We start from the raw sequence: 20,554 nt of genomic DNA on the forward strand, positions 1-20,554 counted from the left end.
TAGTTAATTATAATAATAATATATTAACATTGTAATTTGTAGGTTTTGTTACATTTCTAGGGTTAAAAATTATTTCACGTGAGGTAACCAATAGCTATAAAATAACAACTTAGATAAAAGTTAACCCAGACATTGATTATTCGATTCCGAGGGTTTAAAGTTCGGAATGTCAAAACGCAATGCAGCAGTAGATGCGGACACCGTTGCTGGATGCCACTAGTAGGTGTTTATAATGTACACAAAATCTTAGAGAGATACTCTTGATTTTTACCTGCCTATGACGAACCCAAACCCAGATAATGAGTTAACCAGGGCAAGCGAAACGAGCCCTAGTATATCCCACAACCTGCAGTACATTTTGTGGTACACTTTACGGAACAACTATCACGCCTATTGATTTGTGCTTTGACATAGTAATTTTTGTTTATATGTAAGTAGATGTGTCAGTCAAGATGTGACGTGAGCCCTCACAAAGCTCGGCTTTTAGCTATACAATCTTCTTGCATATACTGTATATTATCATTTTTGGAGAAAATATACTATCAATTTTGGTAAAAATTATCATCAGTAGTCAAAATATTATATATACATAATTATTCAATAATTCTTTCAAAGTCCTACTTGCTAACCTACCAGTTACCACAGGTTCTGAAACTAACCCGGCGACCTTCTTCATTTAAATCATGTAGTTTAGCATTGCCCGAGCATTGCACAAAGTCACAAACAAACAATTTTCCGCTTACTTCCTTCAATAGTAACGCTGCGCTTATCGATGGTAGCTAAATAAAGAGTTAAGTAATTATTACACTACTTTTCTGTAAAATATGAGTAGTAAGCATGCCGTAGCAAAAAGCGAGCTCCAAATTTTTATCTCTCCAGTTGTTAGGGGACATTTTTGGCTTTGAACTAAGGAGATGTCGAACTTTTTCCATATTATGAAGATTTTTCGCCGAATCCTGTGTTTCGTGGCCCTCTGAAAAAGTCCCGGCGGGCTTCGGGCTGCAGACGAACGGCATTTACCTACGGCAGCCATCAACTATCGACGGCTGCCGTCGACGTCGACAAGTACCGTCCACAAGACAAGACGTGCCGTTCGTCTGTAAGAAGCCTAGCAAAAAAATATTTTATATGCTGGACTCGTAGCAATACTCTACATTATTTTTAATTTATAAAACTGAATTAATAATAATCTGAAGAGTTGAATTAATATTCACAGAATATAGCAGGCCAGCTCCAACTGATGAAAATTCATAAATTCTCGTAAACTTGAAAGCGATTATACCATCTGAGTTTCTTGTTTCAAACGGCGATTGATCGATTGTTTTCAACACTTCAAACTCAAAGCTTCTTCTTCTAATCAAACAAAATTTAGTTTACTTCAGCGCTCACATTCTTATTTATTAAATTAAATATTTTTAAAGAATCTTGGATCTTGAAATGTGTCGCACTTTTAATTTTTAGAAAACTTGATACTTCGGCAAATTTTTCCTCTAAAAATTTATTATATCTTTCTAGAAATTTTCCTTTAAGCCTTTCGGTAACAAAAATTAGCGTGCCCGAAGAAATAACCCCCTAAAGAGTGCCGGCCGGCTTAACCTAAAACATTCAAAGCGAGTCGACCTCCGCGGGCGGCTGCGAGACAGGAGATTCTACCTTTGACATGTCGCACGTTGCGCGCGGCCTCTGCAGCGATTGTGACCTAAAACGTATTCGGCAAATGAACGGGCCCAATCAATTAGGGGCGGTCAGCGATCCGCCGAGAAAGAGGGCAGCGCGCGCGCTCTCGCTGACGGGCGGGGGCGGGGCGGGGCGGGGCGGCGCGGGGGCGGGGGTGGGGGTGCGTGCGGCGCGCGTGCATCGATCCGCGGGGCAGGCTCAGTCCGCCGGGGCGGCCGGCGAGAGCGCGCGTGTGATGCGCAGCCTCTAACATGGCCGGCGCTCGGCCGCTCGGGGCCGCCTGGTGCTGGTGGTGGCTGGTGACTACGGCGGCCGGTAAGTGCACCCCCATCGCTCCACTCCGCTCGCGGCTCCGCGCGCCGGCCCGCCCGGCCGAGCCGGCGCCGCGTGCCGATCAGCTGTTTTACGATGTGTCACTCGTAGTGAAGACGTGAAAATGTTACCGTGCCCGGCTAGTCGGGGGTTCCACTAGTAAGGCACCTCGTATCGATTCCCCTACGTCTGTAGGAGGGTAATTTTTACCTATTTTTTTTTACAAATTTTAATGTCGTACTTAAAACTTGCGGATGCAGTCGAAAATTTGCAGAAGTGATCTTTTGCTCGGTATCAATGTTATTTTAAATGAACCGAAACATGAATTTTTTAAATATCGGGCTCGCTTACAGCTGGTGAATTACGAGTTCCGCTTCTTTACAACTTTACGTTGACATCTCGCAAATGTAGGAACTAGGGCTAGAGTAGAAGACACGTGCGGCGCCGTCCTTGCCGGCGGTACCGCGCGCGCAAACTTGACATTACATCACGTCGAACGGCGTGTAAATATTGACCACGATCGCGCCACTCGCGGCGTCGACCACGATCACGCCACTGGTTCCCGGTGTCGACCACGATCACACCACCCTCGGCCCGGCGCAATCGCATCGTGGCGCCCGCGCCGCGCCGCTGTCGCCTTATCGCGGATTACGTAACGCACGGATAATCTCTGCGAAATATACAGGTTATCCGTACACTATACTTATTGCTATCACTGAAAAATTTATAAGCCCCCATATCCTTAGGCGGTTAAAATGCGTGTTGTGCGCCTGGAAACATGAAAAAAAAGTTTCTACGCGATAAAAATCTAGCTTTTTTAAGTTGTGTAAATCTAATAAGAAATATCTAAGAATCTCAATCCCGTAGTTGTTAATGAAATCGCATTATTTTATTTGTATAATTTATGATTACACTGTTAAAAAATCGATTTACTACCGATAAACTCAATATAAAATTTATTTCACCAAAAAGACTTCAACGCGTAACAATTAAGTAATCGATCACAGAATCTCAACTGTCCAAAAACGTTTATTTTCATTCAACTCGTGTAGATGTCCTTAAAATTGAAAATTTAAAACTTTTATTTAGTCATTTATGAACATTTAAGTGTTATTTTAATTTTCAATATAAACAAAAAAATTATAATACTGTGCTTATATTAGTAAAACTGGTGTGATACTGAAACCAATTGTAAAATTTCAAAATATCCGTGTTCGAAGGCTAATCTCACTGCTTAGTGCTTACATAATGTTTTTGCTTTAATCGAATGAGTCTATCTAGAGGATATTGACAAAAATATATCTAACTTCACGTAACTTAACCAGGTAGGTTATGGAACTCTCGTTTAATAGATATTATAATATTTAAAACGCACCAAACATTGATGGTCAAAATAATTGTTATAAGTAGTCATACTTTTGCAAAGATTTTTATGAATTTGTTGTTTTTTATTGCTTGAATTTGTTATTTGAAATTAAGTGCTTACACCGATTTTGGTAACATTGAGCACATATCACGAGCACAGGGACCCGCATAAATGTAAGTCGGCTTAAGCAAAGTTCCGCAAAACCGGCTCCCAATCATTAGACACGTGTGCTTAGCCTGAATACTGAATGGGTGTGTGATCGCTCAGTGCGGCTGCGGTGTGCGGTGTGCGGCTGCGGTGTGCGGTGTGCCCACTTCGCCTGACCCAATATTCCAAATGACACCATCTTAGAATGAAAATATAAAATTGCGCTATATCTCACACGTCTATATACTTTTGCTATCGTAAATGTACTTTAAATTTACAAAATCTTACAAAATAATCACTTTCCTAAAATGAAAATATCAAAGACAACAATTTCATGAAGGAAAAATTGAACCTAATAAGACCTGTATTTAATACTTGTAATAGTAGCTATTGTTATAAGGTGCCTTTAAGCTTACGGCAGGCTCTAGATGTTTTACAGCTGGCGAAATAAATCGCGCGTGTATCTAACTGGGCCATCTCGTGGCGTCGGCCATTTCCCCAACATTTTTCACTTGGTCAACGAACTTCAGCCTTACAATTGATTTTCAGGACTCCAAGATTAAGTGTTGGGTATTTTTCAGCTGAAAATGGAGGAAAAACGTATTCTACTAATTATTTCTTAGAGTTTATGTTTGGGTAATGGATGAAACTGCTAGAGAATTCTTTGATTTGAAGTTATAAATATTTATAATACGGAAAATAGTTATATTCCTCGGGAAACAACTTTTATATCTTATCTTATATCTTTAAACGAGCAATTCTTGTAGGTATATATATAATTGGAATCTCCGAATCGGCTCCAACGATTTTCATGAAATTTAGTATATAGAGGGTTTCGGGGGCGATAAATCGATCTAGCTAGGAATAATTTTCAGAAAATGTTTTTTTTTTCGTGTTTTATCGATAATCGATAAACTGAAAAATATGACTCTTCCTGACATCTATTGGCGAATAATAATACTGTTTTGTTGGCAACTAATTGTTTTAACGACCAGTAGATGGCGTTATTAAGTAACACGAAGTCAATGAGTGTTTGCTATACCAAGGAAAGCTCGGTCATCCAGGTACTATATGTTAAATAGCGTGCGTATCAAATTTCTTAAATGTTGAAAACAAACTAAAAAAACCGGCCAAGTGCGTGTCGGGCCAACGCGCAATATAGGGTTCCGTAGTACCGCTAGTTTTTGATATTTTTTGTATGGTCAATGAACATACATTTATATCGTCTTTTACACTACTAACAACATTTCAGTTACGTTCAAAGGAATTTATACGAAAAGTTCCTTTATACCTCTACTTCGCCGAATAATTTTTTTAGTTGATTGACTATTACTCAATAACTTATTAAGTCTTCTAAGCCGTGATAATTTTCCTTTTAAATTCAGCATATTTTTTACTCCCGTGAATTTTTTCACATTTTTTCAGAAGCAACCGTTTAGCTGGTAGAAGGGTAGAAGGGACACTGGACTCTTAACGATTTTTTCCGCTTTGAAACTTCATATCCACAATTTTATCCCTAAATCGCAAAATGATGTGTGAATATTCATAATATTTTGAAAAAAACCTACCCAACGATACCCCACACGGTGGGGTAGACGCGAAAAAAAAATAACATCCCCGCTTGATGTGTAGGGGAGGCACCATAAAAAATATTTTTTTAAGATTTTAAAAGTGTCTGAGAAGAAGTGTCTGAGTAAAACCGCGGCATACAGACGGATAGACAGACGGACGGACAGACCGAAACTATAAGGGTTTCTTGTTGACTACGGAACCCTAAAACTATTTTTTACGAAAGTCTTAACTACTGAACCTGTTTCAGTCGGTTGCTTATCTTGATCGGATATTTAATAGGTCATTGGAACATATAAGTGGCAGAATTTGAAGTTCCACAGTTGGCGCGGAGCCAAACCTACCTGGAACCGCCGCGGAGGTCACACCGACGGCTCTACATTCGGTCGATTAGATCGATGTTATATTGATTACCATTTATCAATGCTTAGTGCCAAAACACTTACTTTTGGCCTAGTTTTGACAGAAAGTACCGTCGCTTAGAAGCCAAAATTTTATAAAATGTCTTACAGAAAGTTCATATAAAGGCTTGCTTGCTCGACTGGTTTGACGAAGGGTTATATTTTTTCTTTTACATCGCACGCCTAGCCCTAATAGAACCTCAACGCCTCGTCGAATTTCAGCTCTAAAAATTATATTTTTGTCATAGTCATGACATCGAATATATTAACCAGTGTAAAAAAAGGAATAATTATAATTGATAAATTGAAAAAGCTGTTATATTCGGGTTTTACGTAACTGCTTTATAATAAATGCACACTTCCGAACTCAATATGTATCATTCCAAATGGTTCTTATTTCATTAAAGCAGACGCCAAAACTCTTTACGTAAGCTCGCAAAAGTTACAATATATGATATAAGATGTATTAAGTACTCGTACTTAATCTTCTCCATCAGATACATACTTATCTCTACAGAACATTTTTCTTTATACTTTCTGAGTAGCCGTGTAATATTTTGTAATATTTTGGTTTCCCTGAAGATAATATCATTATGTAGTAATTTTATTATGCCATGTACGATTTCGTATAGTTTGGTACTACTAATATATATTCTGTGGCTGGGTGTAATGTATTGTTTTTATTTATATACACAATATAATACACTATACAATATACACTATTTAAAAACAAAAAATATTTTTTAATGTGAAAATCCTAAACAATATTCTCTTTTTTCATAAAACTCTGTAATTGTAACAAACGTAGGTACTTGGCACGTAAGTAATTTACAACAACTGCTGTGTTAGCCTAATTTCTTATAAGACTTTCATAATATTCAACTTTTCCGACCTTTATAAGATTTTCATAAAAGATAAACTTTCATTATGAACCACAGTTTGGGTCTTGTTACAAGTTGTTTTTTAATGTTAAAACTAGTTATTTGACCGAGCTTTGCTCGGTATTCGATAAAACACGAATAAAATGACATTTTCTAAAAATGATTCCTAGCTAGATCGATTTATCGCCCTCGAAACCCCCTATATACTAAATTTCATGAAAATCGTTGGAGCCAATTCCGAGATTCCAATTATATATATACATAATACATATATACAAGAATTGCTCGTTTAAAGATATAAGATAAGTCTGTCTAAACAGGTGTTTGCTCACGAGTCACGACTCTGCTTAACGCGTTTATTAAAACCGACAACCGTGCACTTTTCTTTCGATTAAAACCATTTCTTATGTTCTTCTTACCAAATTCGCAAATCGATTCAGCTGCTTAAGCGTGAAGAAGTCGCCGACAGACAGACTTTATCATGTTTACAGTTACATACTTAATTATGAACTACTACAGTCATAATTTAATATTGAATACCGTAAAAAAAATTTGTTTGTTATTATTTTTAGCAATAATCCGCGAAATAAACCTCAACCTTTAAGTAAATGAGTGAGTGTACGCATAGGCATGCGTACAGCACCTCCCTCCTCCCACACTGCTTAAGTGTACACTTGCATGTAAGAACCTGCAAACACCACCACCACCAAGCAATAATGTTGGCAAATCCGTGCAAGGCCCCTCACCACCATGCGGGTTGAAAACAATTTTAAGCTATGGATTTCCGCAAGGTAACGCCTGATTCTATTAACTATTTGAATACCGTAATCAAAAGTATGGATATACTAGTAGAGAAATTAGAAGATATTCATATGCGAAAGTGTGTCTGTCTGTCTGTTACCTCTCACGCCCAAACCGATGAACCGATTTTGATGAAATTTGGTATGGAGATATTTTAGGTCCCGAGAAAGGACATAGGATACTTTTCATCCCGGGAAAATTTACCGTCTATGTGCGACAAACAGATTTGGCGCAACGGAGTTTCGGGCGTCATCTAGTATGGTTTAATAACCTCCTTTTTTGAAATCGGTTAAAAACAAATGAAGTCTCCGAAGAAGAATTATCTCTTGGTATATTATGATCCGATATGCTATCATGTAAATCTGTTAGTATAATAATCCAATAAGCGATAGCGAGATAATACTATCTGTAAACAGGTACGCGGCGGCGCGGTATTTACTATGACAATACAGACCGTTCGCACTTCTTTTGCCTCTCCGATGATCTTTGTGACGACTGCATAAGGATCACTGTATCGAACGAGAATAGGCTTGTTGTGTCTGATATATTAACATGACGTGTGGCCTGATGATATTGCAGTATCAACAAGAGCCAAATAATTTGTTTATGCTTCTCGGTTGTTGTGTTTTTGTATGATAATGAAGCAAATAATTGAAAACGACATCCCGAAAAGCCATTAGCTATGTCCACACTGTGCACTTTTATCTTCAATTTTCGTCATCAACTTTCATATTGGCGCATTCAATAAATTGAATGCGTCAACGCAACGCCAATATTGTCATTTTTGAAGTTTTGGATACGGTCAGAGGGCATGCGTCGCGGGCATGCCTCACGTTCGCTGTTGATTGCGCTACAACGTATGCCCTTGAAGAACAGAAAAAGGCACAGTGTGGACAAAGCTATTGAAGACTAAAATACGTAAGTATTTTCGGCTTGTTAAGGCACCTCTACAATCTATGCTGATCAATGATCATAAAAAACAATTCAAGACGTACGTAGCATTTTATAACAATATGAGAACAATTACAATTTTTTTCCCTTTTAATTTGAACAGACTTGTAACTTATCTACCTCATCATCTAGCTAATTTATATGTCTGGCTATACATAGTTAATTTTTTTTATATTTTCCCGGTTCTCGAGCCTCCATTTTTATGCAAAAAACGTAAATTCGATTATGGATTATGGATTTTAATGACAATTTCACCTAGATGTGCAATGCCTCCGCGCATAAAACAGGCTGAGTAAAACCGTATTTGAGTACTTAGCTTAGCAGTTAGCATAATGCTGAGTACTCACATACGGTTTTGCTCGATCGAGCAATCACGTAGAGTAAAAACCACGGCTTGGGCTTTCGTCCACACATTCAGCATTATTCGATAGTTTTACTCCAAATCGAGTAAGAATTATCGTGTGGACCGCAAAACTCACACGCTCGACTAAAGGTGCCCATACACGGGACAATTTGTCGTTTCGATCGATCGTCATGCAAATCGTCCAATCGATCTTTTGAACGTAAAATCGTTTGCGATATTGCTACACACCTACAATTTGTCGTTCGATTTTAACATCGAGGAGATTAATCGTTACGATAATTGTCCCGTGTATTACCACCTTAAAGCTCGACGGCTCGCGTCAAGTTCGAAGAAAATTAGATTTATATTTAATTCCATCGAGCCGTCTCGATGCGAGCCTTCGAGCTGTGAGTTTTGCGGTTCACACGATAATTTTTACTCCATTTGGAGTAAAACTATCGAGCAATACCGTATGTGAGTACTTAGCATTAGCTTATTATATCTACGAATAAATTATTATCAAAGTACATATTATGAACACAGCTAACTACCGCGAAAATAATCCCGTTAAGAGGTATATGTTAATATTTATATTGTTCAGGTAGTCGGCATAATACATTTGTCAAGGCTACGAATCGTATACAATATACATAATTTGGACTTACAATGTATAAATGTTTAATAGTAGTTTCATAGTGATTAATGTTTATTGATAGGTTGATTCTGTTAAATAATCTTACAATATAGTTTTTCGATAGGGTTTCGATCTTAACCCATACTATCCACCAGACGGACAGACATACACACTTTCGCATTCATTATAATATTAGTATAGAAGTATGGATTAGTATACGTTACAATCGTCAGAATAAAACAATGACATATCGGCGGGCGATTGTTGGCTAGGTTCCGGGAACGGGCGTGGGAAGTGCGGCACCGACACAAACACACCTCGTGTTGACACCCGACTGTGTGTTGACCCCGCACCTTCGCGCTGACGTATCTTGTGACAGCGACGGCACAGGCGTTTGACAGCAGATTTCATAGACAGCAGGTACCGTGCAATATCTGCTGCCAAACGCTGACGCTGGTGCATAGTCGCAAGATACAGAGTTACCCCGACTAACAATGCTCCGACGACTGTTGTACTTTCTAAACCACTAGACTTTAAGCGTGGCTTCACCCGCGTGAATTAGGAATTTCATGAAAACCATACATTTCTCGCAAAAAAATAGCATATGTACCTCCAAGTGGTCTAATCTATACCTGTGCCAAATAACATAAAAATTCCTCCAGTAGTTCGTGAGATAAGCACTTTCAAATAATTTTCCCCGTTTTTTCACATTTTCCTCTGTTTCTTCGCTGCTATATAATATAAAAGGGAGCAGTTGTCCTTCTTCAAAATTTTAGGAAACATATTTTATTTACATCTGTAGATACTAGAAGAAATGTTGAAGCAAAGATATAAACTACATGCTCGTCGTAATTCTGTGGTTTATGGTCAGATCGGTTCATAAAGCTCGCCTGACTGAAGTCAGCTTTCCCGAGGAAATTCGATATCGTTAGGAACAGTAGATTACATTGTTGCCAGCTGTTTTAAGATTTAGGTTGGTCGCAGCTAGTAGTAGGATTGGAAGGTAAAATAATTGCGAAAAGAAATATTTTATTCCCCTATATCCAGAACGTAATTAACGAAATAGAAGATAGTTCAGTAAAAGTGGTAATAATAATTTGCAATCGACATTTTCTTCAGCTTTATTTTTTATTTTGAATCTTTGTTATATTTTATCGTGATAAAAAATAGCAATGTTTTTATATCGTGATGGAATCTGAAACTTACATTTCATCGTAAAACATCCAATTTAAATAAACAATACGATTAGCAGCTACGAGAATATGAAAAAGAGGTTATTCAACTGAAAACAGTTTAGAAATGCATAATGCGCTGGAAAAGAAAATAAGATCCTTCAAGTTCATCGACCGTGAACGTAAAATATAAATATTGTATCGGGGAGCTCGCGTGTGCCCCGGCCGGGGCCCCGGCTCGGGGGCACGGGGCACGCGGGGCCCCGGCTACACGCTACGAGACGTTTCAACAGACACGTAACTGGATACCTAAGGGCCTCGCTACACCTACCGAGTACGGTGACGACTGGCGAGACAGCTCTCGGCCCGTCAAATTGTTTGCACTGTCTCACCACTGTCTCGCCACTCTACTCGGTAGGTATAATCAGGCCCTAAGTCTTTCCCCTTTTTTCGATAAACGGCAAATGCATTTGGAGAATAGAAAGTCGTATTTTTCCCTTTTGAACGCTGTTAGCGATCTGTGCACATAGAAAGCCAATTTCATAAAGGGTGGTTGAATTGTTTTGGATTTTAAGCGGAAAAAGCCTTCGAGAGCTTTTAGCTTTACGGTCGCGGTGCAGGTGTGAAAGTAAAACCGCATTTAGATCGGAATAGATTAAATATCCATTTTACTTATCTATTGTATGATCGTGGTCAGAGTTCACCTTAAAGGGCATGAAGTCTCATGACTGACGTTATAGAGCCTTTATTACCTTTAATATAAAATAACGTGAAGTAACATAATACGCAGCCAATACTTTTGCAGCATAAAATCTTTTACAAAATACGATTTATACAATTAAATAAATGTTTTTATTATTATTCTAACAGAACACAAAATAATAGCAATAGAAAATAGATTTTAATATGAAATTTGTGTCACACGAATCGAAATGAAAGTAAATGCGGAGAATAAAGATTAGAGACGTTCTGAAAAGCGGTTTTCTACAATTGCCTTCCGCGGCTTTGAACGCGAAGAGTTCAGCGGGCTTAGCGTTATGTAACCACTTTCTGTGTTATATAAAGTCGAAATGTTACTTCTGAATAAAATTTATTAAATCTACAAACACTTTTATACAAAAAGGACAGTTACAGCAACTTAAAACGTCGTGTATTAACCGCATGATAAAAATAAAATTTAATTTCTGAAGTTAATTGTTTTTTGTTTTTATTTAGATATAAAAGAAACGAAACGGTGTATAATGTATATATGCATAGGGGTATTAGAATGTCTCATAGATTTTGTAAACATCAACGTTTTAAGACTTATCTGGAATAGTAAAAACCTCGCTGCAAATGTTTATTCAAATGTAATTATGTAAAAAATCAGAATTATTCAGTGAATGGCCCAGAAAATTGCGGTATTGTTTGAGCTTTTCAGCACGTTTTCGACATTCGTAGCAATAACATCAAAATAGGAATTGCTGGCTTGAAATTGCCCGCAAGATTTGCGTATGCTGCCAAAACTGTGGTTATATGGCACTTACTCCAAACCGCCATAATATAGTAATACGAAACTATTGGAATGTCGCCCCAGGCCGGCTCCCCCTGAGATTGCATTATCCCTGGAGCCCTTTTATTGAATTATTTGATTGTTCTCGCATTTAGTTCGCACTGTCAAAACAGGGGAAGATAAAATTTTATTGAGCTTGTATATTTATTTGTAGTTGGTTAAATGTTATGAAGATATCGATCTGCATAATTATTTATCTTGGCTCGTTATAAATTTTTCCCTAATAAAACGCGGGTAACACCGCGGGGCATAGCGAATAGGTTATAAAATAAAGAAATGCTGGGTTAGGTTGTGAACTTTAGACATCATAATAACTTATCCCACTACTCTTTATGCTTAAAATAAAAAAAACAATAAGAACCCCTAGGTTATTGCAACTGTAAAATATCTAGGAAGCAAAGTTTGGATCTTTAAGTGTTTGATAGTTCCTGCTCTGTAGACGTCTTAAAACTACGCTAGTAAAAGTTCAACTCGAACTTTGAGCTTAACTCTGAGTTCCATGTAGTACGTAAAACAGAAAGGTCCTTTATCTAGATGTACCGTAGGATATTTCAGTGCCTTTTTTGTAACGAGAAATATTTAAAAGGTTGAGTTACATATTTAAATGTTTTATAATATAACACGACGTATGCACAATGACGTATGAGTCATATTATGACGTACTATCAGAGAAATTGATTAATAGACAGATACTATGTCATTTGGCCGGGCTACGTCAACTCAACTATTTTTTTTTAATGAAATAAGGGGGCAAACGAGCAAACGGGTCACCTGATGGAAAGCAACTTCCATCGCCCATGGACACTCGCAGCATCAGAAGAGCTGCAAATGCGTTGCCGACCTTTTAAGAGGGAATAGGGTAATAGGGGAGGGTAGGGAAGGGAAGGGAAGGGAATAGTTGAGGGTAGGGAAGGGAATAGGGTAGGGGTTAGGGGATTGGGTCTCCGGTAAACTCACTCACTCGGCGAAACACAGCGCAAGCGCTGTTTCACGCCGGTTTTCTGTGAGAACGTGGTATTGTTCCGGTCGAGCCGGCCCATTCGTGCCGAAGCATGGCTCTCCCACGTATAAAAATTATTACTAATAACCACGTATACTAATTTAATATTTAAGCCTATACCTACAAATAAATTTATAATATTATAGTACTCACTACCGAGTACCTGAACGTATATTAAAATTACTAGTTTTTGCCCGCGGCTTCGCTCGCGTTAAGAAGTATTATTACATACAATCTTTCATCCTCTATATTATCTCCTTAGGGGTGGAATTTATCAAAATCCTCTCTTAGCGGATGCCTACGTCATAACATCTACCTGCAAATGCCAAATTTCAGCCCAACCCGTCCAGTGGTTTAGGCTGTGCGTTGATTTGAGTTTGAGTTATATATATTTAGATTTCAGTGTTATTAAGAAAAATTCTTCGAATACATTGGCATCTCATCATAATAGGTTTCCATTTGATTCCTGTTTGAACTGTCCCTAAAGTAAAAAATATTAGAGTGACCAAACGGTTACTTAAAAGTTTCCGGGACACTTACTGTTGACACTGTAATGAGCTCGTACATAGTAAATAATGTAGCTCACAAAATATTTCCACAGTAAACGCCTCACGCGATCCCAGTTAAATAATAAATTCCAGTTAAACTTACGTAACAATGTTCATAAATTGTCTAACAATTTTCGGTGAAATATAACTTAGGCACTATAAAACTATATTATTTTACTAGATGAGGCTCGCACCAACATTATATGTTTATAGCGCGGGAATTGTATATTTTTCCGTGATAAAAAGTATCCCATGTCCTTTACCGGGACTTAAAGTATCTCCATACCAAAATATGTCAGCAGAGGTCAGACAGACAGACAGACACACTTTGGCATTTATAATATTGAGTATGGATCTACACAAATTCTTCTGATGACGCTAGGTTATACAATATATTGTAAGTATACTCCACTCGGGCTAACTTGTCGCTAGCGGTCATTGACTCCCTGTCAAAAACTTGTCATTTTCCATATAAACCGCGATTGACAATGAAGTGTCAGACATTGTTTATCGTGGTTTTATATGGAAAATGACAAGTTTTTGGCAGGGAGTCAATGACCGCTAGCGACAAGTTAGCCCGAGTGGAGTATAGTTCTCTTATAACGCCTCCGTGGTCTAGTGGTATAGAGCGCGGCTCTTGACTCGAAGGTCGTGGGTTCGATTCCTGCGTTGGAAACGTATAGCATCCTAGGATGGCGGCAAAATTCCAATATAGATGCGGAAAAATTAATTAGTTCATTCCATACTAATTTAGAAATGCATCTACACGTCGCGTTGCGGTCTGAATCAACCCAGGGAGATCGCAGACGACAGAATTTTTGTGCGATCTCCCATACTCATAAAAAATATAAATCCGGCCCTGACATTGTGTATTCAGCGAAAGGAGTTAATGAAAAACATGTGTACCTGTATGTACCTGTAACTGTTTATAGGGGTACAATATTGTGATTTATTCAGGATCGGCGAGAGAATAAACCATGAGAGAACGACACCATAACTCAAAACCTCAGCATATATAAAACGCCGTGTTTTTCCATGGCATTACCATAATACATAGAAATCACTTTTTTCTCTGGACGCAAAAAACGTGACCGCATAACAGATTCATTGTAATCTCAGTATCGATGTCGTCAGTATAAAACGATGGTTTGACTTGTTTATTATTTTGACGAACCCTGGGGTAGAGCGCGTAGCTCAAGCCGAGGGTCACAGTTTAGAAACCCGCTCAAATAAATCGATGCATCGGTGGTCCTTCATAATTTGGGTTATGTCAATTTAATGTTAGCCGCGATCTGCCGGCTGAGTTTGACATAACGCAACCAAATCACGTAGGTCCACCATCTGCCTAATCCACTACACTGATATACCTATAAGTATCCTGCTTTGTTTGAGAAGACGCACTCGGTCAGATCAGGTGTGCGGTAACTTTAATTTTTGGTTGTTCTCTAGCGGCTCTGTAAGCAAAGACTAAAGACAGAGCTGGCCAACAATGGTGTCGGGGCGGGTGGGGTCGCGGGGTCGCGGGTCGTACCCGAGGCAGCTGGAGGTGTGTCGCAGTGAGCGCAATGCGGCTCCGCGGATATATTTTGACCTCATTTCACTGTCACGGTCACGTAATTCCGATTGCCGCCTGTAATGTATTCACATTGCCCGACGTTTAGATCGGCCTTCGCTGCCTTTATTTTAACCGATTTCCAAAAGAGGATACTGCCAAAACTCACTGTATTCAAGGAAATTAATGATATTTAAATTGTGTTTATAAATTAGATTTTTTAAAACTGCTTGCCCAATAATATGTGTGCACGAGTAAAAAAATTCTAACATTATAATAAGCTACCACGCTGGTTTACTCAAACGAGTCACATTCGGGCGATAAACGTAAATTATTGCGTGCGTGATACCCTTAACTCGATAAAAATAATCCTAATTACCGTTTCCTCGAATGTTATTTCCTTGCAATGGACTAGTAAAAGATGCACGTACCCCATAAGCGACCCCAACCCCGTGCGGGCCGTGCATCGCGTCACGTCGCGTTGCCGGGCGACCGCGCGGTACCCAATGTTATCGATCCCTGAGCAGCGTGAGCCAACCGGCACATAACCTAAAAACTTAGGAACTTCGTAACGTATGTTGCCAGAGTGTTAAGAATAACACTGAGGGTCGTTTCTATAGATATATCTATGCTTATAAGTATGGTAGTATAAATTAACACAATGTAGCCTGAACTATGTATTTACTAGAAATAATTTTGTCGAAACAGGAAAATCCAAGTTCCAACGAAATAATCCTCCTGGCATGGTCGATTAAAAATAAGGAGTGAACTCTGGTAACTCTCGAGCTACACAAGAAACAATATATTTCTCTAGGGGATTTCGTCCGCACGCCCAGATGCAACTTATGACTTACTAATAATTACGATTGGTATTTAATAAAAATCTATTCTTAAAAGTTAGTTTTCATAAAACGTATAAGATGTTGTAACACAGTTCGCACATTTTTAAGTCACTTCACTCTGCATCCTCTATCGGTTGTATCGGGGAGTGCTCTGAGGAATTGTTCGGAATCATACCTCCTGCAACTTTTCGCCATCGATCCACGCGAAAAATATACCATCCTCATACCCTTGATAAGTGGCAGTTTTCCACTGTGCGTTTCTCGCGTAACTTTCTGCCGCGCACTGTAAAACTCTGGAACGAACTGTCACCAGCAGTATTACCGGACCTATACGACATGCAACTTTCAAGAAGAGAGCGTATTCCCTCTTAAAAGGCCGGCAGGCGGCAACCCACCTGCAACCCTTCTGATGTTGCGAGTGTCCATGAGCGACGGTAGTTGATTGCCATCAGGTTTGCCCCTATGTTTTATAAAAAATATGGGTACGAGACACAGACCGTACGAGAATATTATTATTATTTGTTATTATTATTATATTGAATGTAGCTGTCATTCAAAAGTGATTCCGGTCTGACAGGAAGCTCGAGGCGCGTGTAAGAAAACATTCGTGTGACGAAAATCTAAACGAGTTAAATCGAAACTGGTTACAAAATTCGACCAGAAGGGGAAACTGGTAACGCTAATAAGGTCGGGTGGATTCGCGACTAAGGGTCAATTCAGATAAACGTCACGAGGCGTTGTGGGGCACTTTCAAATTAGCCATTCGATGTGATAAGCAGTGCCGAATTTATATTTTTGTTATGAGAGTAGGCCTGTAGTAGGCACGTAACCTGTATGGACGCTGCCGCCCCCCTAGGTCGCTGCCGCCCCTAGACCGTGGGCTATAACGGCCTATTTATAAATCCGGGGCTGGTGATAAGTCATCCAATGTATCGACACAATATGATCTGACACTAGAGCAGTGTATGTTGTCTGAAAGTTACGGGGTTAAACCTTAATATCGGCATGAAGACTGGTAAATTACTGGGGGACGGGGCTGTACAGCTGCCCCATTCAAAACCTAGTAAGGGCCTAAAACGATTGACAGGAGAGTGCATAACGTAATATATGTCAGTAGTGGCTAGTATACTACTCGGTATCAATGTTCAAATATACAATCTACTTCTAGTTTTTAACGCCAGTGTTTTTGTATTCGTAAAGTACCCACTAGATTAGATAAATTTTTGTAAAAAATGTACCTTACTAGCTATTGATATAAGGCAACCGTGTGGTGTCAGATTAAACGCCTACGCCACATTCATAGTTAGTACGCGCTACGCCCGTAGCGGTCTACGGCAGACTCGTAGGCGTGTGGTCGATGACCTTACTCAACATAGTTCCTAGGTAATGTTACTTATTAATCTATACCCTTGACTGAGTTTATTGATTCAATGCCACTAATGGCACAGAGCTTCTTCCATGGCGTTACCAAGGGCACCGTATTAAGACTGACTAGTAAAATTGCTAGATGAATAAATTATTTGCGGGCTATTTTTATAAAAGAGTAACAATGCACTACGTAAATTTTATACCGTATGTTATCCGGACGTAATTCCAAATCTTTTGACAACTCATAAAAAACGGTCTAATATTTTAGGCGCTACGATGAAAGATATATTCAAACTTCCTTAATCAGTTTAGTATTTTAGGCACTACCGTCTACCGCGGAAGATACATGGACTGTCAAAATCGGTCTCGGTTGTGGCTTAAGCTCCGCGGTTTGGCGGATATATCACATTAAGCTGTGTGTAAATAACAACGCGACTGCGCTACTATTTAAGTAAATCGTTTCATACTTTTGCTTGAGATCACGCGGCGTAGCGGCCAAACCGCTCGTTCGCGCGGACGCATATAAATCCAGCCATAGTCAAGGCGCTGCAACAGTAAATTGTGCGTCGGCGACTTAATTACTCGACCGTCTTGACAGTTCAAGGCTGGGCGTTTATCGGATTTAATTTCTCGGAAGCACGAATTTTTTGTAACTAAACAAACACACGTACCCACTGAATATGGGGTATTTTAGTTTCCAAGCAAATCATGCTATTCTTTATTCAAATAGGGAGATCGCAGACGACAGACTATCCGTGACGCACTTTTTAGTCTGTGGAAATAGAACCTATGCAATTATATGCAGTAACGCACACGACGCGCAAAAAGTTCGGCGCACAAAAATCCGTATAGTTCTGGGACTTCTGGCAGACCGCATCGCGCCGCTTCGCGCCATACCAACGCGCGGCGGTGCCGCACAAAAAGTGTGTGAAAAACGTTTGCTTCAACACGCGCTAACGCAGACGGCGCATACTTTTAGTCTACAATCATTTGTAGTGACGTAACGTACGCGATCTATTTAATTAACATGGCGCCAGATATATCGATGTAACGATGTTAATTCATGAAATACAAAACAGACCAGTTATTTATGATACTTCTAAGGCAGAATAAGTATATAATTCATTAAAATATGTGGTAACAGACATTTCATAAAATTTGAAAAATTTATCCGGTATTGTTGCAGAATTGAATGTTTAATATGGAAATGTCCCTTCAGTAATCTTTCCGAAATTATAGGATGTACCCAAAATTTTCTATTTTTTCTTCTTTTTCTGTACTTCAAGTACAAAATAATACTTCCCGATCTTTGCACGATTTCCATAGCATCTACGTCCCTACAGTTCTGCGAACAGAATGATCGAAGACGTGCGTCGTGTGCGTTAAGTCTGTTAAAAATCTGCAAAGGACATTTTGCGCGCCATTGTGCGCCGCAGACTAAATCACACAAAAAGTGTGACGTATGCGATCTCCCTTAAGGTGACAAATTGGAACTGAAAAATAATAATGTATGCTGAATGTATGTGATATCTGGGGTATATAAATTGTAATGAGAAATATTGCTAAGAATATGTAAAACCAATTCGCTAATGGCTTCTAGCAATCTTCGTTTTCTATAGAAATGAAAACGACGTTTTTCCACCTGACGTAGTTCCTGTCAAGAGCTTGAACAAACGTCGTGTTTTAATTATAAGTTGTAGCGCCTCTGGGGCGCTGAGGCGATTAAATATTTAGCGTAACACGAGGCTCGGTCCACATGGAACCGTAGCTCGTTTTAAATTGTTTTACCTCGGAATTCCCTCTTTGAAATGACCTCTATGTCGTTGGCATAAGAGTCTTAGGTAAAATAACTTCGTAGGTCGGATGGTATGAACAATTCAGTGAGTTTGTTGAAAGGAATGCGTTACTGTGGCACGTTTTTCATTAAAATACTTTTCTAAGTATTTACGTAACACACATGCCTATAGTGCCTACATTTAACACGGTATTTCATAATTCTAACCCATTCGTTAATGAAGAGGAATATTTTACTTTTCATATTAATTATTGTTATGTGGAAAAAAATTCTCACATTCTTGGAGAATTTTAATTTCTTCCTCTTGCGCCGAAATACAATTACCAAAATCTGATTTATCTCGCCCCTTCACTCTACTCTTCTTTTACTCTACATTATTATTATTATTAATACTGGTAGTAAGAGTAACTCTTAAGATTATTGTATTATCGGAGAAAATTTTTATAATATAAATTGATTTCTAGGCAGTATTGCGTTTACTGATTTAGTGCTAATATACAGGACTCCTAGATACTTGCAACTTTCTAGATAAGCTACTATTTGTTATATCCAACTCTCTGTATCTGTCTATACAGGGTGTAACAAAACTTAGTGATAATACTTTAGCGTGTGTCCCCTGTATAGAGTTCACTTTGAAAATAGCAGCGCTGATAGAATATAAACTATTTTCTCAACTTTTGTATGGGCAAATACCTCACAAAAAATTGCTCTGTCAGCGCTGCTACTTTCACAATGAACTTTATACAAGGGTTATAATACACAGCCTAAAGATTTATCACAGTTTTGTTACACTCTTTATAAAATGCAGTGACAGTTCTGTCAATAGAACACCAATAAATGCACAATAATAAATTCAAAAACCCTTGACACAAGTTGAGTTACCCGCGGGGGTGTGCGCCAACCCCAGGCTAGCTCGGGCCTGTCCTACCCCATGCGGCGTATTACCCGGCTAACTGAGCACCGTATGGTTAATTAGCTGTGTTTCCACGTCACGGACGACACGCACCGTCATGTCAGGAGTTAATCTCCTAGACCCACTACACTTGTAGGATCTCGTCATAATGTTTATTCCTCCGCCTACCATTTAACATCTCTTAGGAAAGTAAAAGGATTCTAAAGGATGGTTTCTGTTTGACGGTGGTTTAACTTTAATTAATTTAGAATTTCGTTACTAATCGGTCCAGTGTTTTTTTTTATGAAATAAGAGGGCAAACGAGCAAACGGCTCACCTGATGGAAAGCAAACTTCCTTCGATCATGGACACTCGCAGCATCAGAAGAGCTGCAGGTGCGTTGCCGGCCTTTTATGAGGGAATAGGGTAATAGGGGAGGGTAGGGATGGGTAGGGAAGGGAATAGGGGAAAGTAGGGAAGGAAATAGGGTAGGGGATTGGGCCTCCGGTAAACTCACTCACTCGGAGAAACACAGCGCAAGCGCTGTTTCACGCCGGTTTTCTGTGAGAACGTGGTATGTCTCCGGTCGAGCCAGCCCATTCGTGCCGAAGCATGGCTCTCCCACGTCTAAAAGTTTAAGAACGTGGTTTAAGAGAGAAGAGGTAACAGACCGACAGTTGTATACACTTTTGCATTCATAATATTACTAGGAATATAATCATATTCACGTTGAATTTGCAGTGAGACGTCT

The 20,554-nt window shown here is 39.1% G+C and overlaps 1 protein-coding gene across 1 annotated transcript in view; it reads left to right on the forward strand.

Annotated features, from left to right (window-relative positions):
* The first annotated feature begins 1,892 nt into the window (after positions 1-1,892).
* Positions 1,893-20,554, forward strand: part of LOC121728630 (protein kinase C-binding protein NELL1-like) — a 62,114-nt gene continuing 43,452 nt past the window's right edge. The window contains exon 1 of the mRNA XM_042116833.1: positions 1,893-1,992. Within this exon, the coding sequence (XP_041972767.1) occupies positions 1,929-1,992 (64 nt within the window). The 5' untranslated portion in view covers positions 1,893-1,928. The remainder of the gene's footprint in view (positions 1,993-20,554) is intronic.

Source organism: Aricia agestis, chromosome 7 (genome assembly GCF_905147365.1).
Source record: "Aricia agestis chromosome 7, ilAriAges1.1, whole genome shotgun sequence".
NCBI lineage: Eukaryota > Metazoa > Arthropoda > Insecta > Lepidoptera > Lycaenidae > Aricia > Aricia agestis.